At 42.4% G+C, this 25,274-nt stretch overlaps 1 protein-coding gene and 1 long non-coding RNA gene across 2 annotated transcripts in view; both read left to right on the top strand.

Annotated features, from left to right (window-relative positions):
* Positions 1-204: 204 nt before the first annotated feature.
* Positions 205-6,219, top strand: LOC306912744. The gene is made up of 3 exons (XR_013788435.1): positions 205-531; positions 2,022-2,166; positions 4,740-6,219. It is a non-coding gene; the product is annotated as an uncharacterized lncRNA (long non-coding RNA).
* A 10,876-nt stretch (positions 6,220-17,095) lies between these two features.
* LOC306912810 (uncharacterized protein) overlaps positions 17,096-25,274 on the top strand; it is a gene marked incomplete at its 5' end in the record, with an annotated part of 51,206 nt that continues 43,027 nt past the window's right edge. The window contains one exon of the mRNA XM_079489266.1: positions 17,096-17,237. Coding sequence (XP_079345392.1) covers positions 17,096-17,237 — 142 coding nt within the window. The remainder of the gene's footprint in view (positions 17,238-25,274) is intronic.

The following is a 25,274-nucleotide window of genomic DNA, read 5'->3' as shown; positions in this document are numbered from 1 at the left end:
CAACATGGCGTCGCCCGTACGGTCTTCGCGTCTCATCCTTCTTAGACTGTCCTTGGCCGGGACCAGGAAGTATTTTCCCATTCATTTTCCTCATAGACATTTTGAAACGTATTTATTTAAAGACCTTTTAAGGCTCGTACAAAGCCAACTCGAGTCGTGAGAAATCATGACAATAAACTACATTTTTTGCACCGAATAAATAATCAGAAAGAAGAAAAAAGGGGCAGGGTACAACACTGTGTACATACTTTTTGTCCAAAATGCTGAAACTACACTCCCATGAATCATTGCGACTGACGTTCACTTCCTGGAAAAAGTTGCCCGCGTGAGTCGTGCACTGGAGTCGTCAGTCGTGTAGTGTTTTCTTTTATATCTAGTCTACATTAAAAAGTTTATCAGTCGTGTGTGTACCATAATTATGGGGCAGTGCTTTGTTCCCGACTGCAACCACCGGCCTGGGGTCAATACTTGCAGTTTCCACTGTTTCCCGAAGAACAAGTCGGCGTTCACATTATGGACGAGACGTATACGGTAGGTCCACGTTTTAACTTATAATTTCATTTTCATGTAAATTTGTGATCTAGTTACGTTGTTTACGTTGTTAACACTATGTTAATATGTGAACTAACACTATGTTAATATGTAAACTATCACTGAGCTGCATAGGATAAGCAGCTGTGGCGCAACTGTACAATTACATAGATGTTATGATCTCATTTTATTTAGTATTAGTTCGTTCCACCCCCATTATTTCAGTGTTTTCGGTCAAATTTGCCTGTTAAAATAACACAACACATAAAATAATTTCTCAAACCAATGGTCAACATGAGTCTCCCCAGTCCAGTGATTATTAGCTCCTTTCGGAACCCTACGTTAAAGTTTCTGACATTTTGATGACTTTATGTAGGGTTCCTTCTCACCGGATTCAAGCGACATGGGATGCAATCTGATTTCCCCTGACTTAGCCCTGTGCTGCGGTGTGGGTGTCACGCTGACATATTCCAAACGAAGCATATGAACGCTATAGGAGACAACGAACCATCTGACCCCCCCCGCGAACGGCTCAGAAGCCGTTAAGTATTTTTAATGTTTGTACGACCGCTTTGGCAGCTCTGAAATTCTCTCTTCGGTCCCTCCTTGTTGACATCTCGGTTGGCTAGCTGCGCCTACGGTTGGCTAGCTGCGCCTACGAGGCGTGTAGGGAGGCGCTGCTAGCCAACCGAGATGCCGAGAGGCGGTACAATGGGATGTCAACAAGAGAGAATTTCAGAGCTGCCAAAACGGTCGTACAAACATTAAAAATACTTAACGGCTTCTGAGCCGTTCGCGGGGGGGGTCAGATGGTTCGTTGTCTCCTATAGCGTTCATATGCTTCGTTTGGAATATGTCAGTGTGACACCCACACCGCAGCACAGGGCTAAGTCAGGGTAAATCAGATTGCATCCCATGTCGCTTGACGCCGGTGAGACCGGACCCTACGCAGTAGGGGTCCAAAGGAGCTCAACCCGGGGGGTCCGGAGACGGGCTAAGTGATTATATACAAAGAACACTGAACATTTGTCATGATAAGGTCTTGAGGCAATCAGATAAACACAAGGTTTTAAGTTTTCATATACATAATCATTCAACATTACAGTATTAATTATTCCTATACCTACACAAATAGGGATACTAATGACTTATATAAACATCTACAGCTCATTTATTCATTCATTCATTCATATTGATTAAAAATAACATGGCTTTTTTCTGAATGAGACTCTGCTGTCTTGATATATTAATGCTTGTTTTATGTAAAACAATTTGAATTGCATTGTTGATTTGTGCTATAAAATACATTTCCCTTGCCTTACAGCTCAAACATCTCTCAAACTGTTCGTTTTTTATCAGTATTTACTGTATTAATTTGGTAGCTAGACCAGTTATTTGCCATATTATGATTGTATATATTACTTTATTATGCCTGCGATAACTAAGATTGTATCCTTTTTCTTTTTTCTTATTCTTTTTTTCCCCCCCAGGCGTGGGAACATGGTTCCCAATAAAAATTCGAGGGTGTGCAGCTGCCACTTTACGGAGGGACTTCAGAAGGGTCCAAAATGTTTTCCTGGGCGTGGAAGGAAAGGGAGCCTGGCTGTGGAGCAGCACCCACCCATGGAGAGCATTGTATGTTGCACATCTTATTTGTACATTATACAGTATCTCACAAAAGTGAAACACCCCTCGCATTTCTGCAAATATTTAATTATATCTCTTCATGAGACAACACTGAATAAATTACACTTTGATACAATGTAAAGTAGTCTGTGTACAGCTTCAGCTTGGATGTTCTTCCCAGCTAAGTCCTGCCCTATGCGGGAGCTAACTATCTCCGTAGACAACGCCCTGGTAAAGTCTGTCCCGACAGCCAGGAACCTTGGTGTTGTCCTGGACAGTCAGCTCTCGTTCAAAACACACATCACAGCTGTCACTCGATCCTGTAGGTTTACACTCTACCACATACGACGAATTAGACCGTTCCTCACCCAGGAGTCAGCCCAGCTCCTAATCCAGACAACAGTCTTGGCAAAACTTGACTATTGTAACTCCCTCCTTACTGGCCTACCGGCATGTGCACTTAAGCCCCTCCAACTGATCCAAAATGCCGCAGCCCGCTTGGTCTTCAACCAGCCAAAAGTCTCACACGTCTCCCCCCTTCTCCGCTCCCTCCATTGGCTCCCGGTCGCTGCCCGCACAGAATACAAAACTCTGATGCTGGCATTCAAAGCAACCAAAGGCATGGCTCCCCCTAGCCTCAATTTGCAACTCTATATTTTTTTACAATGGGATGAATATAGAGTTGCAATACCCTCCATTGACTCCCCACTCATCATATTGCGTTTGCGATCTGCTGGTCTTAAACGACGTTAAACTCACCAACATTGCAGCTGTAGTCCAAGCTTGAATTATCCTCTTTCAATCTGCCGAGCTTGTTTTTCATAAAAATCCCCCGTAGACATGTTATGAGCTACTTTCTGTCCAAAATATTCCACAAGTGATATTCCTGCCGTAATATTCAACCTGCCGTAAAACAAGACGTGTGGGAGAGCGCTTGTTTAATAGAATCTTACCTGCGCAGGTAAGACACCCAAAGAAGAGGCCGACGCAGCGAGACGCCTCGTCACGCACGGCCTTCTATTAAACAAGCGCTCTCCCACACGTCTTGTTTTACGGCAGGTTGAATATTACGGCAGGAATATCACTTGTGGAATATTTTGGACAGAAAGTAGCTCATAACATGTCTACGGGGGATTTTTATGACAAACAAGCTCGGCAGATTGAAAGAGGATAATTCAAGCTTGGACTACAGCTGCAATGTTGGTGAGTTTAACGTCGTTTAAGACCAGCAGATCGCAAACGCAATATGATGAGTGGGGAGTCAATGGAGGGTATTGCAACTCTATATTCATCCCATTGTAAAAAAATATAGAGTTGCAAATTGCGGCTAGGCTCCCCCATATCTCACAAGTATGATCGTACCCTACAAACCCTCCCACGCACTCAGATCAGCCAATGCAGGGAAGCTGGAGGTACCTTCACTAAAAACGCCAGGACAACGCTCCACACGTCCCCAAACTCTTCTCCCTTCTGGCTCCAAAACTATGGAATGCACTTCCCATCACAGTCAGAACTGCAGCCTCACTCCCAATCTTCCGCCGTAGTCTGAAAACCCACCTCTTCAGACTCCACCATGGCCCGTAGCACTTGCCCTAGCCTAGCCCCTTAGATAGCACATTATGTAGACTTAGATAGTATTTTAAACAGACCTATAGCTTGTTACGTAGACAGCTCTAGAATTGCATTTTATGTAGTCATAGCACTTTATAGTACACATGTATAATATATTATATAGTATAGTATGTATAGTTTACATAGATACTCCACTGTTACGTTCTTAGTTTACGCATGATTCATGATAACTACTTTTTATATATGTGATGTATGCCATGCTTTTGTTATTGCTTAATGTAAATCGCTCTGGATTAAGAGCGTCTGATAAATGCCTAAATTGTAATTGTAAAATTGTAAATTGGATATCAGTGTAGATTTTATTTCCCCCTCAAAATAACTAAAAACACAGTCACTAATTCCAAACTGCTGGCAACAAATTTTGTGTGGCCACCATTACTTACCAGCACTAGCTTCACCCTCCTGGGCATGGAGTTCACCAGAGCTTCACAGGTTGCCACTGGAATCATCTCCCACTCCTCCATGATGACATCATGGAGCTGGCGGATGTTAGAGACCTTACTCTCCTCCACCTTCTGTTTGAGGATGCCCCAGAGATGCTCAATAGGATTTAGAGTAGCATGGAGTGGGAACTCCATGCCCAGGAGGGTGAAGCTAGTGCTGGAAAGTAATGGTGGCCACACAAAATATTGACACTTGGGCCACTTTGGACATTTTCACTTAAGGGTGTACTCATTTTGTTGTCAGCAGTTTGGAATTAATGGCTGTGTTTTTAGTTATTTTGAGGGGAAAATAAAATCTACACTGATATCCAAGCTGTACACTGACATTTCTTCAGTTTTGCCTCATGAAGAGATATGATCAAATAATTGCAGAAATGCGAGGGGTGTACTCACTTTTGTGAGATACTGTATATTTGCCCACCTTACTGATGGTGTTCCCTTGACTGTGATGTCTTTCCATCATGTTATAAGTTTATAACTACTTTTTTCCCCGTTGTACTGTGGAAGAGGGACTGCTTGTAGCGGAACACCCACCCATGGATGGCAGTCCATCCGTGGAAGAGGGACTGCTTGTAGCGGAACACCCACCCATGGAGGGTAATCCACCCGTGGAAGAGGGACTGCTTGTAGCGGAACACCCACCCATGGAGGGTAATCCACCCGTGGAAGAGGGACTGCTTGTAGCGGAACACCCACCCATGGAGGGTAATCCACCCGTGGAAGAGGGACTGCTTGTAGCGGAACACCCACCCATGGAGGGTAATCCACCCGTGGAAGAGGGACTGCTTGTAGCGGAACACCCACCCATGGAGGGTAATCCACCCGTGGAAGAGGGACTGCTTGTAGCGGAACACCCACCCATGGAGGGTAATCCACCCGTGGAAGAGGGACTGCTTGTAGCGGAACACCCACCCATGGAGGGTAATCCACCCGTGGAAGAGGGACTGCTTGTAGAGGAAGGTTTGCATAGTGACCGACGTGTTCCAAAACGTGAAAGTTTCAGGTACTCTGCATCAACCATTAAGGAAATTGTCCTTAGAATGGAAACTGGCCTCCCAGACAGAAGTATATTTAACATCTTCGTTGGCTACACAAAGAGGTTTGAAGAGTCCATTGTCTATCATCACGGCTGGAAGGTCACATGCATGTCTTTAGAAGACCAGATACTAATCACTCTCATGAAGCTCCGTCAAAACTACACCATGTTGCATCTTGCTCAGCTCTTCCAGTGTGGCGCCACTACTGTGAGAAATGTAGTACTTACATTCATCCATGTTCTCCACAAGTTGTGGTTCAAGGACATCATGTCCACTGTGCCAAGACAAGTTTACCCGCCTCGTTCCGGAAGTATCCCAACTGCAGAATGGTCATCGATTGCACAGATGTTAAGATAGCTGCGCCATCCTCCATGTACCTCAAGAAGCACACATACTCATCATACAGAGGGATGCATTCATTTAAAATCCTGCTAGGTGTGGTGCCAAATGCTGTCATAACTTACTGCAGCAAATTGTATCCTGGGTCAGTTTCTGACAAGGCCATAGTGGCTAACAGTGGGATCCTGAATGTCTTCAAACCAGGTGATCTTATACTAGCAGACAAAGGTTTTCTAATCCGAGATATTGTGCCAGAAGGAGTCAGTGTGAACATCCCACCATTTCTGACTCACGGCAAGATGACAGAGAGTGAGATCAAACTTACTAAAGACATTGCACGGTCCAGGATCCATGTTGAAAGAGCAAATGCTCGTTTGAAAGATTTTAGAATCTTGCATAACCTTCCTCACACCTTGCGAAGCCATGCCGACGTGGTGGTGCAACTCTGCTGTGCTTTGGTTAATCTCCAAAAGCCCTTGATCAAAGAAGTTGCAGTTCATTTGGAATAGAAAAGATGCAACATGGTGTAGTTTTGACGGAGCTGTCTCAGAGGCACTTGCCTGTCGGCCAAGTACAGGTCATGTTCTACTTGCCCTCAGGTCATAGGCACCTGCCCCAAAAATATCGTTAATTACCATTCATTTTAACTTGTATTATTAGTGTTTTTTCTTTTTTTCCCCTCTTTTTTTTAATGTAATTTGGTTACATGTGTATATACTCTGTTACAGACCTGTAAGGGTCTTATTTGGTTCCATGTGTTACACTCTCAGGGTTACAGGCCTGTAAGGATGGACCCTTGCAGGTCTGTAACCCTGAGAGTTCCATGTGTTACACTCTCAGAGTTAGACTTAAGGGTCCATTTGGTTACATGTGTATATACTCACGGTTACAGGCCTGTAAGGATGGACCCTTACAGGTCTGTAAACCTGAGAGTTCCATGTGTTACACTCTCAGAGTTAGACTTAAGGGTCCATTTGGTTACATGTGTATATACTCACGGTTACAGGCCTGTAAGGATGGACCCTTACAGGTCTGTAAACCTGAGAGTTCCATGTGTTACACTCTCAGAGTTACAGACCTAAGGGTCCATTTGGTTCCATGTGTATATACTCTCAGGGTTACAGACCTGTAAGGGTCCATTTTGTTAATGTGTATATACTCAAGTTACAGACCTGTAAGGGTCCATTTGGTTCCATGTATTACACTCTCAGGGTTACAGGCCTGTAAGGATGGACCCTTACAGGTCTGTAAACCTGAGAGTTCCATGTGTTACACTCTCAGAGTTACAGACCTAAGGGTCCATTTGGTTCCATGTGTATATACTCTCAGGGTTACAGACCTGTAAGGGTCCATTTTGTTAATGTGTATATACTCAAGTTACAGACCTGTAAGGGTCCATTTGGTTCCATGTGTTACACTCTCAGGGTTACAGGCCTGTAAGGATGGACCCTTACAGGTCTGTAAACCTGAGAGTTCCATGTGTTACACTCTCAGAGTTACAGACCTATGGGTCCATTTGGTTCCATGTGTTACACTCTGTTACAGACCTGAAACGGTCCATTTGATTAAAAGTTCCATGTGTCATTATTCATGTGCTGTGTGGCAAGTAAAATAAAAGGGTCACATTCAAATCACTGTTTATGTCCGTCATGTTCACACTTCCCATGTTTCTAGTTGGACATTTCAGTCAGTTGAGACATCTTCACCTTTCATTTGAGATATGCCATGGATATGTGGGCCTACCAGAGGAAGAATTATCGCACTTTGATTCACTAAATTGACTAACTCCAGTTCTATTTCTGAGAAGGCTGTATTTTGTGAAAACAAGCTGAATTTGATTGATCACAACTACATACCAGAACATCATATCCACTCAAATCTTAAACTATAGGATATGATAAATAGATGGACATGGCCGTGACCCATGACCCCTGGGCACTGAAGGCGTTAAGTACAGTCCAGGTTTCAGTGAACATTTTTCCTTCCTTGAACACAAACTGAAAAATCTAACACTACCCGGGGGGGGAAATATGAACAGGCATCCATGAGCGACCACATTAAAAGTGATGAAATGTAGAGGAAAGTAGCACAGAAAAAACTACAGAGTCCTCTCAAGTGCGCTTCCTACTGTATTAATTTTACTGTGGGCAACAGTAAAAACAGTGAAGATAAGAACAATGAAGAATATAAAAGAACAATATAAAACAATAGAACAATATAAAACAATAGAACAATATAAAACATAACAATATAAAAGAACAATATAAAATGTCTAGCAGCAACGGACAAAAAATAGTGCAACAGAACAAAGTGCAACAATACAATCAACCTAAGTCCTCTCAAGTGCGCTTCCTACTTCATTTTACTGTGGGCAACAGTAAAAACAGTGAAGATAAGAACAATATAAAGAACAATATAAAACAATATAAAACAATAGAACAATATAAAACAATAGAACAATATAAAAGAACAATATGAAATGTCTAGCAGCAACAGGGACAAAAAATAGTGCAACAGAACAGTGCAACAGAACAATCAACCTAAATAAAATAATAATAAATTAACTATGTACAAGTTCAGCTAACTACTGCAGATTTGGCAACATATTTTTCTTGTAGAAGGCCTCTAAGATGCCCATCTTAGCCTGCCAGGACTCATCCCGTTCAATGGTCGTAATGACACACTGCTTCAGGGTCCAGGTGGTGAAATAGCAGGTGGTCTTCTGGGCCAAATGCAGCTGACCCTGAACCTGGTGCCAATACTGGTGGTTCTCCTTCAGCCGGTAGGTGCCATCTTCCACCTGGTTCGAAAATGAATTCCAACATAATTGATTACCTGATTTTACATGATTATCCATGACAAGATTATAAATAATAATTAGCCAACATAGTTGTCGTCTACTTTTACAGGGTGTCAAAATCCATAGTGAAAACAGGGTATAGACAAAAAAATAAACCAAAAAAAAACTTAATGTAATAATAAATGTATTTACCTGTTTAAGGTAGAAGGACTTCTGCTTTGCTGCTTCCTCTACAGTATGGTCCCTCCAGGTATATGGACACTTGACCTCAATGAGGTCTGTGTCACCCACCAGGCCATCAGGGGAGGCACCCAGAATGCCACTGCGACTCAGCCACAAACCGGACCCTCTCACCTTGTTCAATTGAAAGGACACATAATGGAAATAAGCAAGCACTCATGCTTTTGTCAGTATTGTACACATGAATCAGGGGTTGACACTATAAGCTCTCAGAGGGAAGTACTGGTAACAAAAGGTCATGCCCACTTGCCCGAAAAGTAAATTGTCCATTATAAAATGATATGTAAAATTTCAATTACTGTTCAATTTAACAGTAATTTTGTGTACTTTTTGGGACTTTGAGATAAGAAATGTCATACCAATTTGTTTATGCCAAACACCTACATAGCTATGAATATGATTATGAATATTTATCAAGTACTGGGTTCGAATACTATGTCCACCTCTGGTGTCAACACCTGCATGTGTTCGTGTATATGCAATTTTGGCAATAAAAACAGAAATCAATCAATCACCTTCATGCCTGTCTGTTTTTCGAAAGCATTTATTCCCTCCTGCTCATTGGCAATGCCCCACTGGATGGACAGTACTCCGTCCAGATGTTTGCTCTGGCACACCTTTGAGATGAGGGAAGGGGTGACACGCTTTGCTAAAAGCACAGAGCCAAAGTTACTGGCTGTCAGCCTACCCTTTCTCATGGAATGCCAGAGCTCACTGTCTTTCTGTCCTACTGTAGCAGTCTGGATGGCCATGATCTGCTCCACTGTCAGATTCATTGCTGCTAGGATGCCATCACTGCCCAGATGTTGGTTGGTGGCAATGATGGATCCAGCAGTGAGGTCCAGCAGGGGTTCATGCGGGTTCACAGTCTCAGGCTCAGGCTGGAGGATCCAGGATATCCCTGTCCACCGGCCTTGGAACTGATGCCGCAGCCACTCGTGGTCATCCGTGTTTGGGTCACGGGCTGGAGATGCAGCAGAAAAAGGTCTTCCACTGCCTTGACCTAAACAGTAGAACAGGTTGACAGTTTCACATATCTTGGACTCACTTTTGGACAAAAGACAACATGTAATCAGGACAGGAACCACTTTTGGGGTTCTTGTTGCTATCTACAGTATATAGCAACAATCGGCCTCAGTGCTAAATGGGTTAAGATCACTATCTCCCTATTGCCCCTTATCTTCTGTTATTACTGTACAAAAGCATTATTCAACCTCTTCTGTTGTATATTTCTGCATGTTTTTACACTATACTGTCTATGCCTAACAGGAACAAACTTCAACATTACCTGTCTTGTTTCCAAGATTATCGGAATCCCCACACCTACATTTTCTGATATGAACAATAAGTGCACCACACGCTTCAATAACAAATTACACTGATCATACTCTGTAACATTACTTCAACCTCATGCTATCTGGGCAAAGACACAGAACATTGAAGTGGAAAAAGGTTGGCTTTAGCAGGAGTTTTGTCCCCTCAGCCATTGTGGCATTAAACAATCTGCCTACAGTATTATTGTCTTGTTGATATGTTGTGCTTTATGGTTATGTGTTGTGTCTTGTTGTGAACAAACCTGTGAGGACAAATGTCCCTTCAGGGACAATTATTATTATTATTATTATTATTATTACCTCATCAGGCAATTTAGGTTTTTTTCCACTGGCACTCTACATCCGTGGAACTGAGGTTGTGGATTCCCCAGATCATAAGTGCAGCAGCATGGCTGCATTTATGCGCGCCACGGGGACAGTCACAGTCAGTACTGGTAATGACTCCAGAGTCACCAGTGGAAATCTACAGAAGGGAGAGTACAGTAGATTTGATATCACAGCTTCAATGTTTGATACTTGATAACAAAAATAAATCACAGCTTCAATGTAATGGATAGCATATGTTCTTAAAATAATCATTACATTTTATATAAATCCAAAGTTGCCTCATGATTTAAATAACAACTTCACAAATGTATTTTCTGTTACTCCACTTCAATTAATTGAAAACTTTAGTTACCAGGCAGTTAGTTACTTTGTAGATTTTGGTTATTATTACAAAATATACACTTCAGCCCTATTAGCCAATCTACAAGCTTACAACATTGTTTTGTGATAAATTGTATACAATTTACAATTTAGGCATTTAGCAGACGCTCTTAATCCAGAGCGACTTACATTAAGCAAGAACAAAAAGCATGGGAATACATCACATATAAACAGCATTTATCAAGAAACATGCATAAGCTAAGAACGTAACTAGAACATATCTATATTAATGACACTATACATATAAGCTATACATATATATTATACTATGCTGTACTGTTATTGTGCTGTCTACATGACATGCTATAGGTCTGTTTCAAATGCTATCTAAGTCTAAAAAAGTGCTGTCTAAGGGGGTAGGGTAAGTGCTATGTGCTATGTATACATACTAGAATTTCGCGGGCCTTCGGCCCGCTCATCCCAGAGTTGCGTTGCCCCGCGTTGCGATACAGAAGTCCACAGATACAGAAGTCCACAGTGACACGCGTTTTATGCAGCTGTTTTGTGTTGCAGCGCGTGCGCGCGCGCGCGTGTAGTGTTGTTGTTCTTATCCATATATGCGCCTCGGTTGGTCCCGTTTGTTCCACGCCAGGTGTCGATGCAGTCGTTTGCGCAATTTGCGTGTTTGCATTATGTTAAGTGTGTAGGCATACCATATTCTGAATGAGCAAAAAGAGGACACATGCGCGCGTGCATGTGGATGTGGACATGCGCGTGCACGTCGTGCATGTGCATGTGTCGTGCGTGGGCGGTTCTGTTAAATTCAGATGTCAAAATAATCTGTAGCCTAACATTAAATTGATCAAATATGCTCTATATTAGTTATGTATTTTTTGAAAGCAGTGGCTCTCAAAGGTGTGATCCAGGGACCCTCATGGTTCCTTGAGGGGGTTCCAAATGGACCCATTATAGGTCTGTAACTCTGAGAGTGTACAAATGGATCCAAGTGGACCCTACAGGTGTGTAACTGTGAGAGTGTACAAATGGAACCAAATGGACTGTTTTATAACTTTTAACTCTGATACTGTACAAATGGAATGAAATGGGACTCTTATGGGTCCATTTGGTTTTACTGTCAGAGTTATGGGGGTCCTTGAAATTAAAAAGGTTGAGAACCTGTATGCAATGGCGTATGTCTTGTAAAAAGAGAGACCAGCCTATTCTCCATCATATGTTATGCTTTGCTAGGTTGTACAAAATAATATTGGGTCAGTGTAATTTGCAGGAGTCACCGCGCGCACAGCTGCCTTGTCTGTGTTGACATGACATGGGCTTGCAGGACAGAACTTTTATTTGTGACAGACACATAGTTGCTTTGCAGACAATACAATCTGCTTCTCATTGGTCAGTCACAAAGCTAAGAAAACAATGTGAGAGAAAAGGTAAGGACTGGAAAGCGCTGTCTTTGTCTCTGTGTTCCTACGTGAAGACGTGTGTGCTCTGTCTCTCTCTCGCTCTCTTCTCTCTCCTCCCTCTCTGGGGTGTGTGTGTGTGTGTGTGTGTGTGTGTGGGGGGGGAGTAGTTGCGCTGCCTTCGACAGTGCTATACTTCTCCAGCAGCGGTGCAGAACCGAGAGAGTGACACATTGTTGTGGATGTAAACGGCGCAACGTGTAGCTCTAAAGTAGTTTGGATTGTGTAGTCGCAGCGGTGCTACAAAGTGAATGTTACAATTCGCACGGTGATATTGTAAGTCGCAAATGCGAGTACGTAGTGGCACTGGCGAGCCCTGTGTAGTGTAGTGCCATTGTCGCGGCATCGCGAGGCGATCCAAATTCCCCCCCCCCCGCGCACGCACGCACGCACGCACACACACACTGTACGTAGCTGTTTGTTGTTGCAGCGCGCGCGTGTGCGTGTAGTGTTGTTGTTGGTATCCATATATGCGCCTGGGTTTGTCCCGCTTGTACCACGCCAGGTGTCGACGCGGTCGTGTTAGCATTATGGTAAGTGTCCAAGTTAGAATCAGAGTGTGCGCTGTGTAGTTCTTCTTCTTCTAGTAAACAGAAGCCGTGTGTGTGTCACACCAAAAGTGGTGACCTATAGAATCCTGTACATAGAAGCATCACGCAATCGTCTCCCTCCCTGTGTGGGTCACGTGGTGGGCTGTGAGCCAATGGGAGAGGGAATGTAGTGTTGGCAGGTCCGCGTATTGTAAGCGAGTGGTAGTGTGTGTAAGTAGCGTGTTGAATGGCATTTTTTCTGTGCTTGTTTTCATAGACGTGGCAACAAATTAGGCGGGGGTGTCGGTGCTTGTGGCGTGTTTGTGTTTATTATTGATATTGATATTGTTTGCGAGTGTGGACGGGAGCCGGCTTTAGTGGCAGTGCGATGACAATTTTTACGCGGCTGGTGTCGAGTGTGGCCGTGCGGCGCGACATGAGGAGATAGGGAACCAACGACGCGGAGGGTAAGTGTGTGACGTGTTAGTGTGTTGTTGCAGTGTGTGTTGCAGCGTGTTGCAGCGTGTCAGTGACGTAGTAGCTGGTGCCTTGTGTTCCTGTGCGTGCGCTTGGGCACATGTTTTCAAATGTATAATAGATAATACCTTGTGAAACATGACATTCTGCACAATGAGTGCTAGAAATAACTTCTGATTACCTTGACTGTACTTAACAGAGTATTTCTACATTGCAATATTGATACTTTTACTTAAGTAAAACAAATTGAGTACTTTCACCACCACTAACCATTAGAATATTTATGTCTGTCTGTCTGTCTGTCTGTCTGTCTGTCTGTCTGTCTGTGTGTGTGTGTGTGTGTGTGTGTGTGTGTGTGTGTGTGTGTGTGTGTGTGTGTGTGTGTGTGTGTGTGTGTGTGTGTGTGTGTGTGTGTGCGCGTGTGCGTGTGTGTGTGTGTGTGAGAGAGGGAGATCTCCTGCTGTACACTACTGTATTTTAACATCAGTCATAATGGTGGTACTTCTGGGTGGTACTGGTGCTTGTGTTCTCCCCTGCTGTTTATTGATTCATTCATTCATTAATTCGTAATTCCCACTATGACATGAATTGTTTGAGTCAGTTTGATTTATGTAGAGAGATAAACGTTAGTTTACTCTGAACTTACCACAACTTTGAAAGTCATGTTCTTCATACTGGCTCTGACAGAGCCAATAAACTGGCCTTGCGAAAAAGAACATGCCAGGACATGGCCAGACGCGTAGTGATTTTCACCTCTGCGGACACTCTTTTCTTCGTCTTTAAAATAGCGCAACATATTCGATAAAGAAATCATATTGCCTCACTGTAAATAGAATTAGAATAGTGTTCTAATCTATGGCCGGTCAACAGGGGGCAGTAACGATTTCCACGGGAACCGCAACCTCCACCAATCACAGACGTCGACATCACCGGATGTTTGTACTTTAGCATTCTGGGTAATGTAGTACTTCTCCATGAGATCGCGCATAAAGATTGTTTTTGCTAAAACTAGAGTGATAGCATGCATGCTTGGGGTTTCTACAGGAGCATATAGAACCAGTTTACAACCACGACCACAATGGTAAGTGTACATTGAATTGTTACGATATTATGGCTGATACTAAAATTCCCTATGGGCAACATGAATGGGAATTTTACTTCTGGGTCTGGCTCTGACGTCACTGCGAAGCTGAACTAACGAGTCGCGATGCGGCCCCTCCCCCTTCACACATACATACACACACACACACACACACACACACACAGTCACACACACACACACACACACACACACACCGGCTTGGCTTTTTTTGGCACATTATATGCCCCCCTCTGCGTGCGTATTGTGCGTGCGTGAGAAATGGTGGGTGTGGCGTGAGTGCGTGTGAAAGACGTGTCATGCGTGAGTCTCACGCTGAATGCGTGAGAGTTGGCAGGCCTGACAGTGGTTCTCGTGAGAGTTGGCAGGCCTGACAGTGGTTCTCGTGAGAGTTGGCAGGCCTGACAGTGGTTCTCGTGAGAGTTGGCAGGCCTGACAGTGGTTCTCGTGAGAGTTGGCAGGCCTGGCAGGCCTTTAAGGCATTCCCCTCCCCCTCCAGTCCCCCCCTCCCCTCCTCTCCCCTCCCCCTCCTGTTTGTAACTTCTGGGAGCTCACAATTTACAACGTGTTGAAACGCTTAAGGCGTAGTGAAACGGAAATGGTGGACATTTTATTTTGAAGTTTCAGACGGTCTCAAGTTGAAACACCGCTATGAAGTTTCTGAACCGTCGCATCCCTTCAGGGAATGGGACGGTAGCTAGGGACGGGTAGCTATGCTACGCAGGACAGCGTGTGGATGTTTGTTTACAAATCAGATAGTCGGCCAGCTTTACCAGTTTACACTTAAAGGAGAATGTCGCCCTAAAACAGTTTTATTACCTTTAGCTGTCATCCTACAGTCCTTTAAAGACGTGCAGAGGTGTTTTCATCCACATTGGTCCTTTCCTGGCTTCTCCCCCAGACTCCTATAATCCATTTTCAGCTTAGAATGGAAGCCGACGGGACATAGGTTACTAACCCTATAATGTTTTCAGATACATTTTTAGCGTGATGATTAAGTTGAAACCGAGTAATACACTCTCTGGATGTTATCTTGAATGGGAATAAAAACGGGAGATGTCTGTAATCAGTAGCAGCTGTGCAGCCTGTGCTGGACGGATGCGGAGATATGGGGAATTAAACTGGTGAGCTTCATTTTTATTGGCTTTTATCGATGTGGGCCTCGACACGTCATCACGCAGCACGTTTTCGTTTTCAGGAAGTAATAAAACATATATTTTTATGGACTTTTGATATAAAAACACACAAAAATGAGAATTTTCACATTTTTTTGGCATCCATTGTTAGGTATGCCCATATGATGACCATGGATATGGTCTAAAAGTGTGAAAAACGTATTTTTCATTTCACTACACCTTTAAACCCCATGAAGTGAACTGGGGCTTGAAATGAAATGAAATTAAATCTATATTTACCCTCAAGAACTTGTTTCCAGCCAGGCCCTGCTCATAGAACACATTTCATCGTAGTGGTTCAATGCCTTGTTCAAGGGCACTTCAGCGATGGTAATTTTAACGTGTCGGACGGCTGATTCGAACTAGGAACCTTCCGGTATCAAGACCGCGCCGCTATCCGTTCGGCCACCGCTGCCACAGCTTCAGAATGGGGACAACAAATAGGGACAAGTCCTGGACTGGTAGAGACTTTAGTTGTCACTGTGCAATACTTTAAAACAGTCGTCATGTGATGTTGCACACATTGCCTAAAAATAGCTCTTATTTGCGCCGCCCCTCGTTGAAAACAATGTATTTCCAACTCCAGCTTAATTGTCCCTCTCCATCCAGGCTCGGTTTTCTTTTCTGCCCCTCAATGTCGCAACTCTTAATTCTAGAGGGCTCTGCATCGCATCGAATGGGAGCTAGGGGGAGTGTCCTAGAGGTTAGGCTCTAGGGTCCGAGAGGCTAGTAGGGGTGAAGGTTCACAGCAGAAGCCCAATGAAGCTTTTATGAACCTCTGAACCAGTTGAACCAATTGGTTCAAAAATGTGTTAAGCTTTGAAGCTTCAGTGAATAGTGACATCTGCTGGCGAAATGCTAGACTGCATTTAATTTAGGCAGTAGAAGACAGTGAAACACTTACTACAGGACACAGCAAAACTTTAGTAAATAAACCTATATTATCAGATTAGAAATTGTGAAATCTTAGAAGGAATGTACTCTACAAATAAAGACTTGAAGTTGATTACTATTTGGGCAACATGTGAGCTTTATCCTCTAATTCATGGACCTGGATTGAGTGTGTCTAAATGCCTAAACTGTAATTAAACATTGAAATAAAAGAAAATAAACAAACATAAACACACAATAGTGTTTTGTATGGAGCAGTGTGATATGTTTGTAGGATGGGGAAATATTTGACACATCTAATGTATTGCTAATGGCAAATTAATACATTCATGTCAGATTTAATTTAATACGTTGTATTGCACAGATGCACATCGCAATGTTGATTAAACGTATTGATTAAATAACGCTTAGTTACAAATATAGATGTGCCACTTTCGTCTACTGTATTGCATCAAAATATTTGCAGTACCCCAGCCAAGGTTTGAACTGACGACCCTCCGCTTACGAGTCCAGCACGCAACAGACAAGCCACAGCAGTAATTTACTGATAGGGTTTTCCTGTAGGTTTTATCATGGTTGCGCAAGCCGATCCGTGGCAAAGTATTGAACCAGTTCCTAGACCAGTTCGAGGAAATGAACCAGTTACTGCTTCGGACGTCATTGGTCACGTGACTTTTGCTTCGGACGTCATTGGTCACGTGACTTTTTCCCTACTGAAGCAAGCTTCGAAGCACTGGTTCATATGCAAATGAAGGCGGGGTTTGAAGCTTGTGTCGGAGCTTCAGTATCAGACGCCCATCACTACAGAAGAGCACAACAACATGGAGGTCCTCCTGTCGTCTTTGTTCTTCGCGGTAAACAGCAGAGTTCTAACGGCATTGAGGCCGAAGATCATCATGCAGATAAATTTTTACGTGCTGTTGGTGCTGGTTCTGTGGAGCAGCTGTAACACACCTGGGACAGGTACGCTATATGTACACTTACATTCACACTGTTACTAAAACCCTTTACTTTTTAACACTACTGGAAGGAAAACAGGGTGTGGTTTTAAAAAGTTCCTTCCAAATGGAGTCAATGTGGTTTATATTGATTTATACAGCTGTGTATCATTGTGTGACTGTCTGGATATTTACTTTACTGAAGAGGCTTAACATAAAAGGTTAAAATGTGGATTTTTGTATGTATTTTTTTTTTTTTTTTTTTTTCGACGGAGAGCCTTCAATCCACCGTGAGTCTGTACCATCTGGCTGAATAAGGCTCATAGTGATTTTTGTGAAGGTATACATGTCTAGAGTTAGAAAATATGTGATAGCATTGCACCCGTGGTAGCTTTATGAGTGCTATCATGCATTTTATTTTATAACACTAGGCGAAAATTGCATGGATCAATATGAAAAAAAATAATAATACACCCCCCAAAAATGATAGAAAAGGTTTAAAAATTGGTTCTGGTACCTCTAGGCATGCTTAAGAATATACTGAAAATATAGGAAAATATATGTTCTGGAAAGGCGTCATTTTCAAGATGGCGTCCAATATGGCTGCCAGGAGCTTAACATGGCTATAACTAATACTAATTCATCATTATTTGGGGGTTTAGGACTAAAGGAATGTGGCTGAATCAGTGAAAGTGATCAGTTAATTATAGGGATGTGCCGATGAGACATTTTGGCCGATATCGATATCCGATATAATTAATTGCTGTTATGGCCGATAACCAATATTACCAATGTCGATCATTTTGTCCATTCTGAAAAATCCATGTAACAGGGTGTCTGCACTGCAGGCTTAGGCAAGTCACATCTAACTTAAATACCTTTATAATATTGTGAGCTTGTAGATCTGTTCAAACTGTTACTTTGGGCTTGTTTATCTGTAAAGACAGACCGATTCATTAATTTCATTTCATTTTTTTCATTTTTTTATTACTATTTTGAAAAACATTTTTACAAGCTCACAGCAAAAATGCCCAAAGAGTTTAGGTATAATAAGGCAAGGTAGGGTATTTTTGGTCTTCATCCAAATAAGTAGCAGAGATTTGCTCAATGAAAACCCTCGCCCTGATAATGTTTAACTTTTTCCTGATGTTATTACGATTAGACGTATTTAAAGAGTGATCTAACGCCCCTATTTTCAGCTTTGAAGGTGACTGAGTGTGTGACATGTGTGACAGGACAGATAACACAACACAGTTTGCAATGGGCGTCACTGAGGCTGGCACTTAGGTGATTCATAAGACGTCCTGGTACCGCTAGGCACAATGTTATGTACTCTGACTGCTGGCTGGTAAACTCTGCATCCTGGTTCTTATCATCTCTCCACTGTGTACAGTCACATGAGATCTAAATGACCTGACTGCCTTATTGGTTATTGCCTTGTTGGTCCACAATGTGCTTCTGCATTTGTTTTTATTGTCTCCACAATAAAAAGGCATGGGGAGAGTATGTTTTGCACTCCGTTCGTGTGTCCGTCCGTCCGTCCATCTATCTGTCCGTGTAGCTAATCTCCAGCACACACTCCCTGGATGCCAACAATGAAAAAAAGAAGGAAAGAAAGAGAAATGATGGCGAATGGGAGGCCGACTGGCCAACCGGGGCCCACCGATCGCCACCGCAGCCCCCAATGACGTGTTTTGACCCAGCGGCGAGGACCGGGGGGCATTTTGTCTCCCTTATGTTAAAATATAAATGAGAAAAGACAAAGGAAATAAACGTCCAAAAATAATAATAATAATGATCTTTCATAATCCTTAACTTATGTTTATGTTCGAAAGTCGGGCAGATACTGGCACTGAGGAGGATATTGGAAGGGGTATGGGAGCGCAACCTGTCAGCGGTGATCACATTCATTGACTTCCAAAAGGCTTTCGACACCATCCACCGGGGGAAACTCATGAGTATTCTACGTGCCTACGGAGTTCCAGAAAAGTTGGTCCAGATGATAGAGTCAAGCTACAGCCAGACTCGAGCCAAGGTCCAAGTTCGGCCTCAAGCTCAATACCAAGAAAACAAAGGTAATGACAGTCAACACAAAACCATTGCCACTGCAGAAATGTGGACCTCTTCTATGGGGACCTACCACGGGTCACGGACAAAGTCAGAGAGAGAAGGATGAGGCTGGCAGGGCACTGCGTCAGGTACCCAGAACTTGAGGCAAGTAAATTGACTATGGGAGCCAAACCCAGGGCAAAGCCAAGGGGGGGAAAGAAGCGTACCACCTATGTAGACATGCTGCGGCGCGACAACTCTGCAGAGCTCAATAACCTGATGTTGGATAGGACATTGTGGAGGGCAGCGATCCAGGAATCCTGAGTTGGTGTTGGCTAGACCTCACTCTCGCAGTTACTATGTTCGAAAAAGGAGTAGGGAAAAGTTTATTGAAAAACGTAATCGGTCTGATTAATCAAACTGATGCCGATTAATCTAAAAACAACTCAAATCGTCCGATACCGATGTGTTTGCCGATTAATCTCCCATCACTAGTTAATTATGTATTGCCAAATCCAAAATGGTGTCCATACCACACCCAAAGTGATGTTCTATTGTACTGCATTATGTAAAAACAATACAATTACAAAATGAACAGAATAACTGTCACATAAAATCAATTTCTTATAAGTAGGTCAATCTTATGTGCTAAAGGTCAGGTCAATGTCTGTCTCATAAGCAGGTGTGTCCAAGCATGCAGCAGATACAGTATGGTCACTGGTTGACATGCACAGTATTCACCTTACCATTGATATGCAGCTGTTTGTTGTTGTAACCTACAGCAGGGGTATTCAACTAGATTGAACTGTAGAATGATGGTGTGTGGGGGGCCGCACAGCGTGCACGCTTTACTGAAAATGTGGGGGTTCTCAAAATGCATTTGTGCTCAAACACAAAGATGTATACATTTGTGCACAGTAATGAGCAGGATAATATGACTATACAGCTATATGTTACCATAGAATAGATGTAGACCTATTTGACAGTGCATAAACATAATTGCCATGACATTAACGACCTTCAATGGGACAGTCCTGTGCAACCTCATATCCATGTGCAAAGGCAAGATCAGAGCACAAAATACTTTGCTGGCAGGGAACTTCCCAGACTACCCTGATGTGCTGGGTGAGTTGGGTGTCACAATGTAACAATCTGTTGCTGCTGTTGTACCACGACAGTTGTACTCATATACAAGTGGAATGTGGCAGACCACCAAGCTCAATTTGAAAGTTCAGGTGATGTCACACAATTTGGATGGGAGATCCTGTAGTGGCAGAAAATACTACACTGCCTGGAGCAAGGCTTCCACCTGTTGATTGTCTGTCAAGATGACCTATTCTTACCCAAGACCCATGTTTGACCATATCCACTGACCACACCTCAAATGTATTTGTGTTCCTTCACTGTGTATAAGAGAGACTCATGACGACAGCGAGGGAGGCTTGCATCCGTGCACCTCCCTGGGCTGGTACAGACCACTCCTTGTAATAAACGTGACATTGTTTCAGTCCACTCTCTACCTCGATTATTTCTTAAAGTCTCTGTTAGGAGTATTAATAATCCCATCACAATTATGGCGCAGTGAGCAGCGTGTTTCTACTGTCCGTCAGCATTCTCTTTTTCAGATGATAGCGCTGTGCATATGGGTCTGAGATGCTGGTCCGACAGGGACAACACCTAAACGAACTTTGGGGTAAGAGTGTTTTGACTCAATGTACAACATTTTGTATTTTGGGGCTGTATCGTTAGAGATACAACCGTACAAAGTACTAGTTCATCGTATTCATCGTAGTTAAAGGAGCTGGTGACAGTCCCTCCTCATCGTATTTCATCGTTGCCGAGTGGTAACAGTCTTTTATAGACATTTATATAGTATTTAAAGGAGCTGGTGACAGTCCCTCCTCATCGTATTTCATCGTTGCCGAGTGGTAACAGTCTTTTATAGACATTTATATAGTATTTAAAGGAGCTGGTGACAGTCCCTCCTCATCGTATTTCATCGTTGCCGAGTGGTAACAGTCTTTCATAGACATTTATATAGAGAAACTATAGCCTATATCAGTAGGATAGGGAATAGCATAGGAAATCATACAGACAGCGTCCACCGTTATTTTCTTTCTTTTCTCTCCTGTTGGGACCAAACAGCCCACAGGGAAGATTAAAAGAGAATGGTGAAACAGCAAATTGTATATGAGAGTGATTCATAGGTTCTGATAACGCGTAAGACTCGAGCAGCAGGTATGAATGTGGAATGTGGAATGTTGAGTATGGAATGGAAGTGTGTGGGACGTACGTGTGGATGAACGGAAAATACTATTTTTGTGAAAAGTCAAATGGTGATTTCCTAGTATAAATGTGGCGTTGTGAACAAGTAAGTATGAAGAATGTAGTCCTGGTATTTTAGTTAAGTGTCACCACCCATGGTTAGTAGGACAGCAGTTAGCAGTTGTCAGCGGCAGACTCAAAATAGCAGGTCTACCCAGTAAGTGCTGTCTTGTATTTAAAGTAATTAACAAACAGTAACGTGGTTAGCTGATCATCATGGTCATATATATTATCTTATTACGTCTTATTATAAAATAATGACAATATAACAATTTCCCAGAGTCACGGCAAGTTGAGTGTAATTGGGCTTTGTCACTCTCTATATTTGGACTAAATAGATAGGCAAAATTATACTCAAAGCATGAAATGTATAGGTAGTAAGTAACTCCTTACAATAGGCAATATTTGTAACTGTCATCACATTTTTTCCCAGTCAAGACAGGAACCCCTGTTTTTGTTTTTCCTAGGAACCTTTCGTTTTTGTCGCTATACAGAATATATCGGTATGGCATTTTTTGTGGAAAGATTAGAGAGGTCCTCAGGGAACTTAAGATCAGATTCAAGTAAGGGACATTTTTCAGGACAGGCAGTTCAGAAAGTAGCCCCGTTCTTCTCCCCTACCATTGACAGCAGCTGCTCTGAGTGGACACACTTGGGACGGGTCGAGCTGGGGAGTCGGGTGAGTGTGAATAAGTCTATTATTACAGTAATATGAGTGGTGGAGAAAGGTTCTGAAATGTGTTACTTATACATACACGATATAGGAATACTCTGTAGCAAGTAAATGTCCAGAATTCAAATGTAGGCTTAATAGTAAATTAGTGTTGGCTGTGGCTGTATTTAAGAAACTATAAAACTAAAACAATTTAGCAGAATGTCTCATTTTTAATTATAAAATAACTGTAAAATAAGCAGATCTACGAGCTCACAATGTGTTGTTCTTGTAAATTAGTTATTTGCAACATGGAAAAAATGTATATAGGGTTGGAGTGGTTAATGTATGATTTGTAATAACCATAATCTACACAGTAACCAGTAATTACAGTATTCAACTACATGCGTATTACGGTCCCATATACGGACAGGTCATCCATTAGGGAAGACATGGTTTGAAGTTGTGTTGAGTTGATCATATGGACAAGCGCAATTCCCTCATGAGAAAACTTGAAGTGAGACACAGAACTCATACGTTAGTGTGAGTGACGTGCAATTAGATATGTAAAGGGTATTATTGGCCAAGCTGATTCACCAGACATATAAATGAGTAGTACTGTGTTTTGCGTAACCTGGGTACTGCTGGACCATTGAGTGCACCGCTTGTCACATCGCACGATTGCTAAAAGAGAGGTCAATAAGTCACATGTACAGTCAGTAGACTGCTTCCGCACTTTGATGTTTGAACGATATATGCATGTGTTGGTTTGGGGCCCAACACACGGGAAAGGACTGTTTTCCGAAAAGTGACATTTTGTGAACATGGACGTGAGTGACAGGAGGCACTCGGACAGAGGGACAATGGAGGATTTTGTGAAAAAGGAAACATTCCAGGCTTGATGGACTAATGATTGTTCTTTTTCCTTTCATGTGATTGAACGGGGCATCTCTTGAGGCGGTGTGCGATTGTGATTTGGTGGTTTACGTTGGTGGTCTCGCAGTGACTGGGTGAGTAAAGTGGCATATGAGCCTAAGTGCTATTTCTTGTCAGCATTATGGATAAGCTCCCCTGGGCCACGGTCTCTTGGCGTCATTCATGGTGTTGATTTCGTCACCTCCGTTGGTGCATGGTGACGGCGTTGACATTGTTGGTGCCTAAAAGAAGCAGTTTTGCGACGTGGGTAACAGGATACTGTCTTTTGGCTTGTGAGTTGAGATGACATGCAGTATAGTATTTACGTGAACCAGCACTATGCCTATTGCTAGCTGACATGTCATATTTGTTTTAGATGAGATACTGGTGATTTGATTTGGATAAGGAATGGCATGTCGATATGATCATACAACTGTCCTATAGTCAATAATATATCAGACAATTGAATGAGGGGAGGTTAAGGACTCACTCATTTTGTAGTAAATTGGTCTTGATTCAAACGTAATATTAATGAACAAATAGGTCAAATCAGACAACCCCACAGCCAAATAGGGGATGATTCCCTATGTAATGTTTAATGCAGAGTGGTCAATTGCCACTCAGAGACATCATGCAAATAGGGATAAAGAATTGGCATGAGCACACAAGGTTCGACTTTATACATTGACTAATTATGTAGATTTAAAATGCGTAAATACTACTGTAGCACCCTTAAACAAAATAGGTAATTCACAACATAGATATGGAACAGTAAAGTAAGAAATAAGTTGTTGTCACCAACAGTGGATGGCATGACGTCATGTCTCCCTCCCATGCGTGCCCAGGAGCACTGAAGAATATATATAACACAGGCAGATAGATACCGTATACTACTGAGTATCTCATATTGTAAGTAAGACTCACATATCAAGGGGTACCTAAATCATTGGGCTTGACTAAGTTCACCAGCCCCCCCAACGCCTAAGGCAAGACAGCATAGGCATTTTCAGTTAATGTGTGGGACACGCAAAATGTAAACTTGTCCGCAGAAATAGCCTGATCACAGCTCATAGTGTTCAGTTTTCAGTTCAGTTTAGTTTCTCTAATTTAAGGAGAGTTTCACAGCATGACATGTCACTTACGCCAACCAGGTGTCCATTTGCACCCCTCATTCCAGAGTAGCAGTGTGATTGACAGGCATCAGTGTTTGGGGGGGGGGGGGGCAAGAGAAGGTCCCCTAATAGTTGGATAATTCACACACATGGCAAATGCCCTGTTGGCTCATTTTTGTAGTCAACATTTACCTAATACCTCTCCTACCTCACTTTATTCAGCTAGAGATCGTGGTCAGGCATTTCACTTAACTATATTCTTGATTCCAAGCAGTGATGTAAATAGATTATCAATGTAATGAGTCCTGGGATGCAGGAATGGTTTTGTAAATAAGTCAGGGGGATCTATCAGTCCCATGTCAACAACGTTAGGAGTTATATTTTGCCATTTTTACAAAGTGACAGGGACCTGTCCATACAATTATGTGCCGGAGGAGGACTTTAGAAGGAAGGATTTTTATTATCTGGACTTTCCATCAAACAATCAAGCAGCAAGCATACTGGTCAATTAATTAAGACGCATACACATTTGTATGATAAGCTATGAGGTTCAATTTGAATGTCTAGTTGATCATGGTGTTTATTTATATATCAATAAATATATCAATAATAGTGTAAACCTACAGCAGAGTCATGTAAATACTATTTTAACAAAGAGAGTTATGTAAATACTATTTTAAGTTACGAGTCATGTAAATACTAGCATTTTATTTTAAGAAATCAGTTGAGTGAACCCGTGGATCAGCTATTTTCAATGAACAAGATTTAACAGTTAAAAACCATTTAACCAAGTCGGCCTTCCTACTTACCGGAGAAAGTTTATTGTTAGTGTGTGTTTTTCAAAATGTATTCCTAGATGTGTTTATCCTTAGTTTATTTCTTTATAGATGTGAGATCATTTTATTTGAAGTTAGGAAAAAAAATGTACCGAAAGATAGAAAAGGATTTTAAAAATAGCAGATCTGCGTGCACAAAACATACCTAGCACGTTGTTTCAATTATAGATAGA

The sequence above is a fragment of the Electrona antarctica genome (genome assembly GCF_951216825.1).
Source record: "Electrona antarctica genome assembly, chromosome: 20".
Taxonomy (NCBI): domain Eukaryota; kingdom Metazoa; phylum Chordata; class Actinopteri; order Myctophiformes; family Myctophidae; genus Electrona; species Electrona antarctica.
Note: the sequence above shows the minus strand (reverse complement) of the source record. Positions and strands in the feature narration are given on the sequence as shown.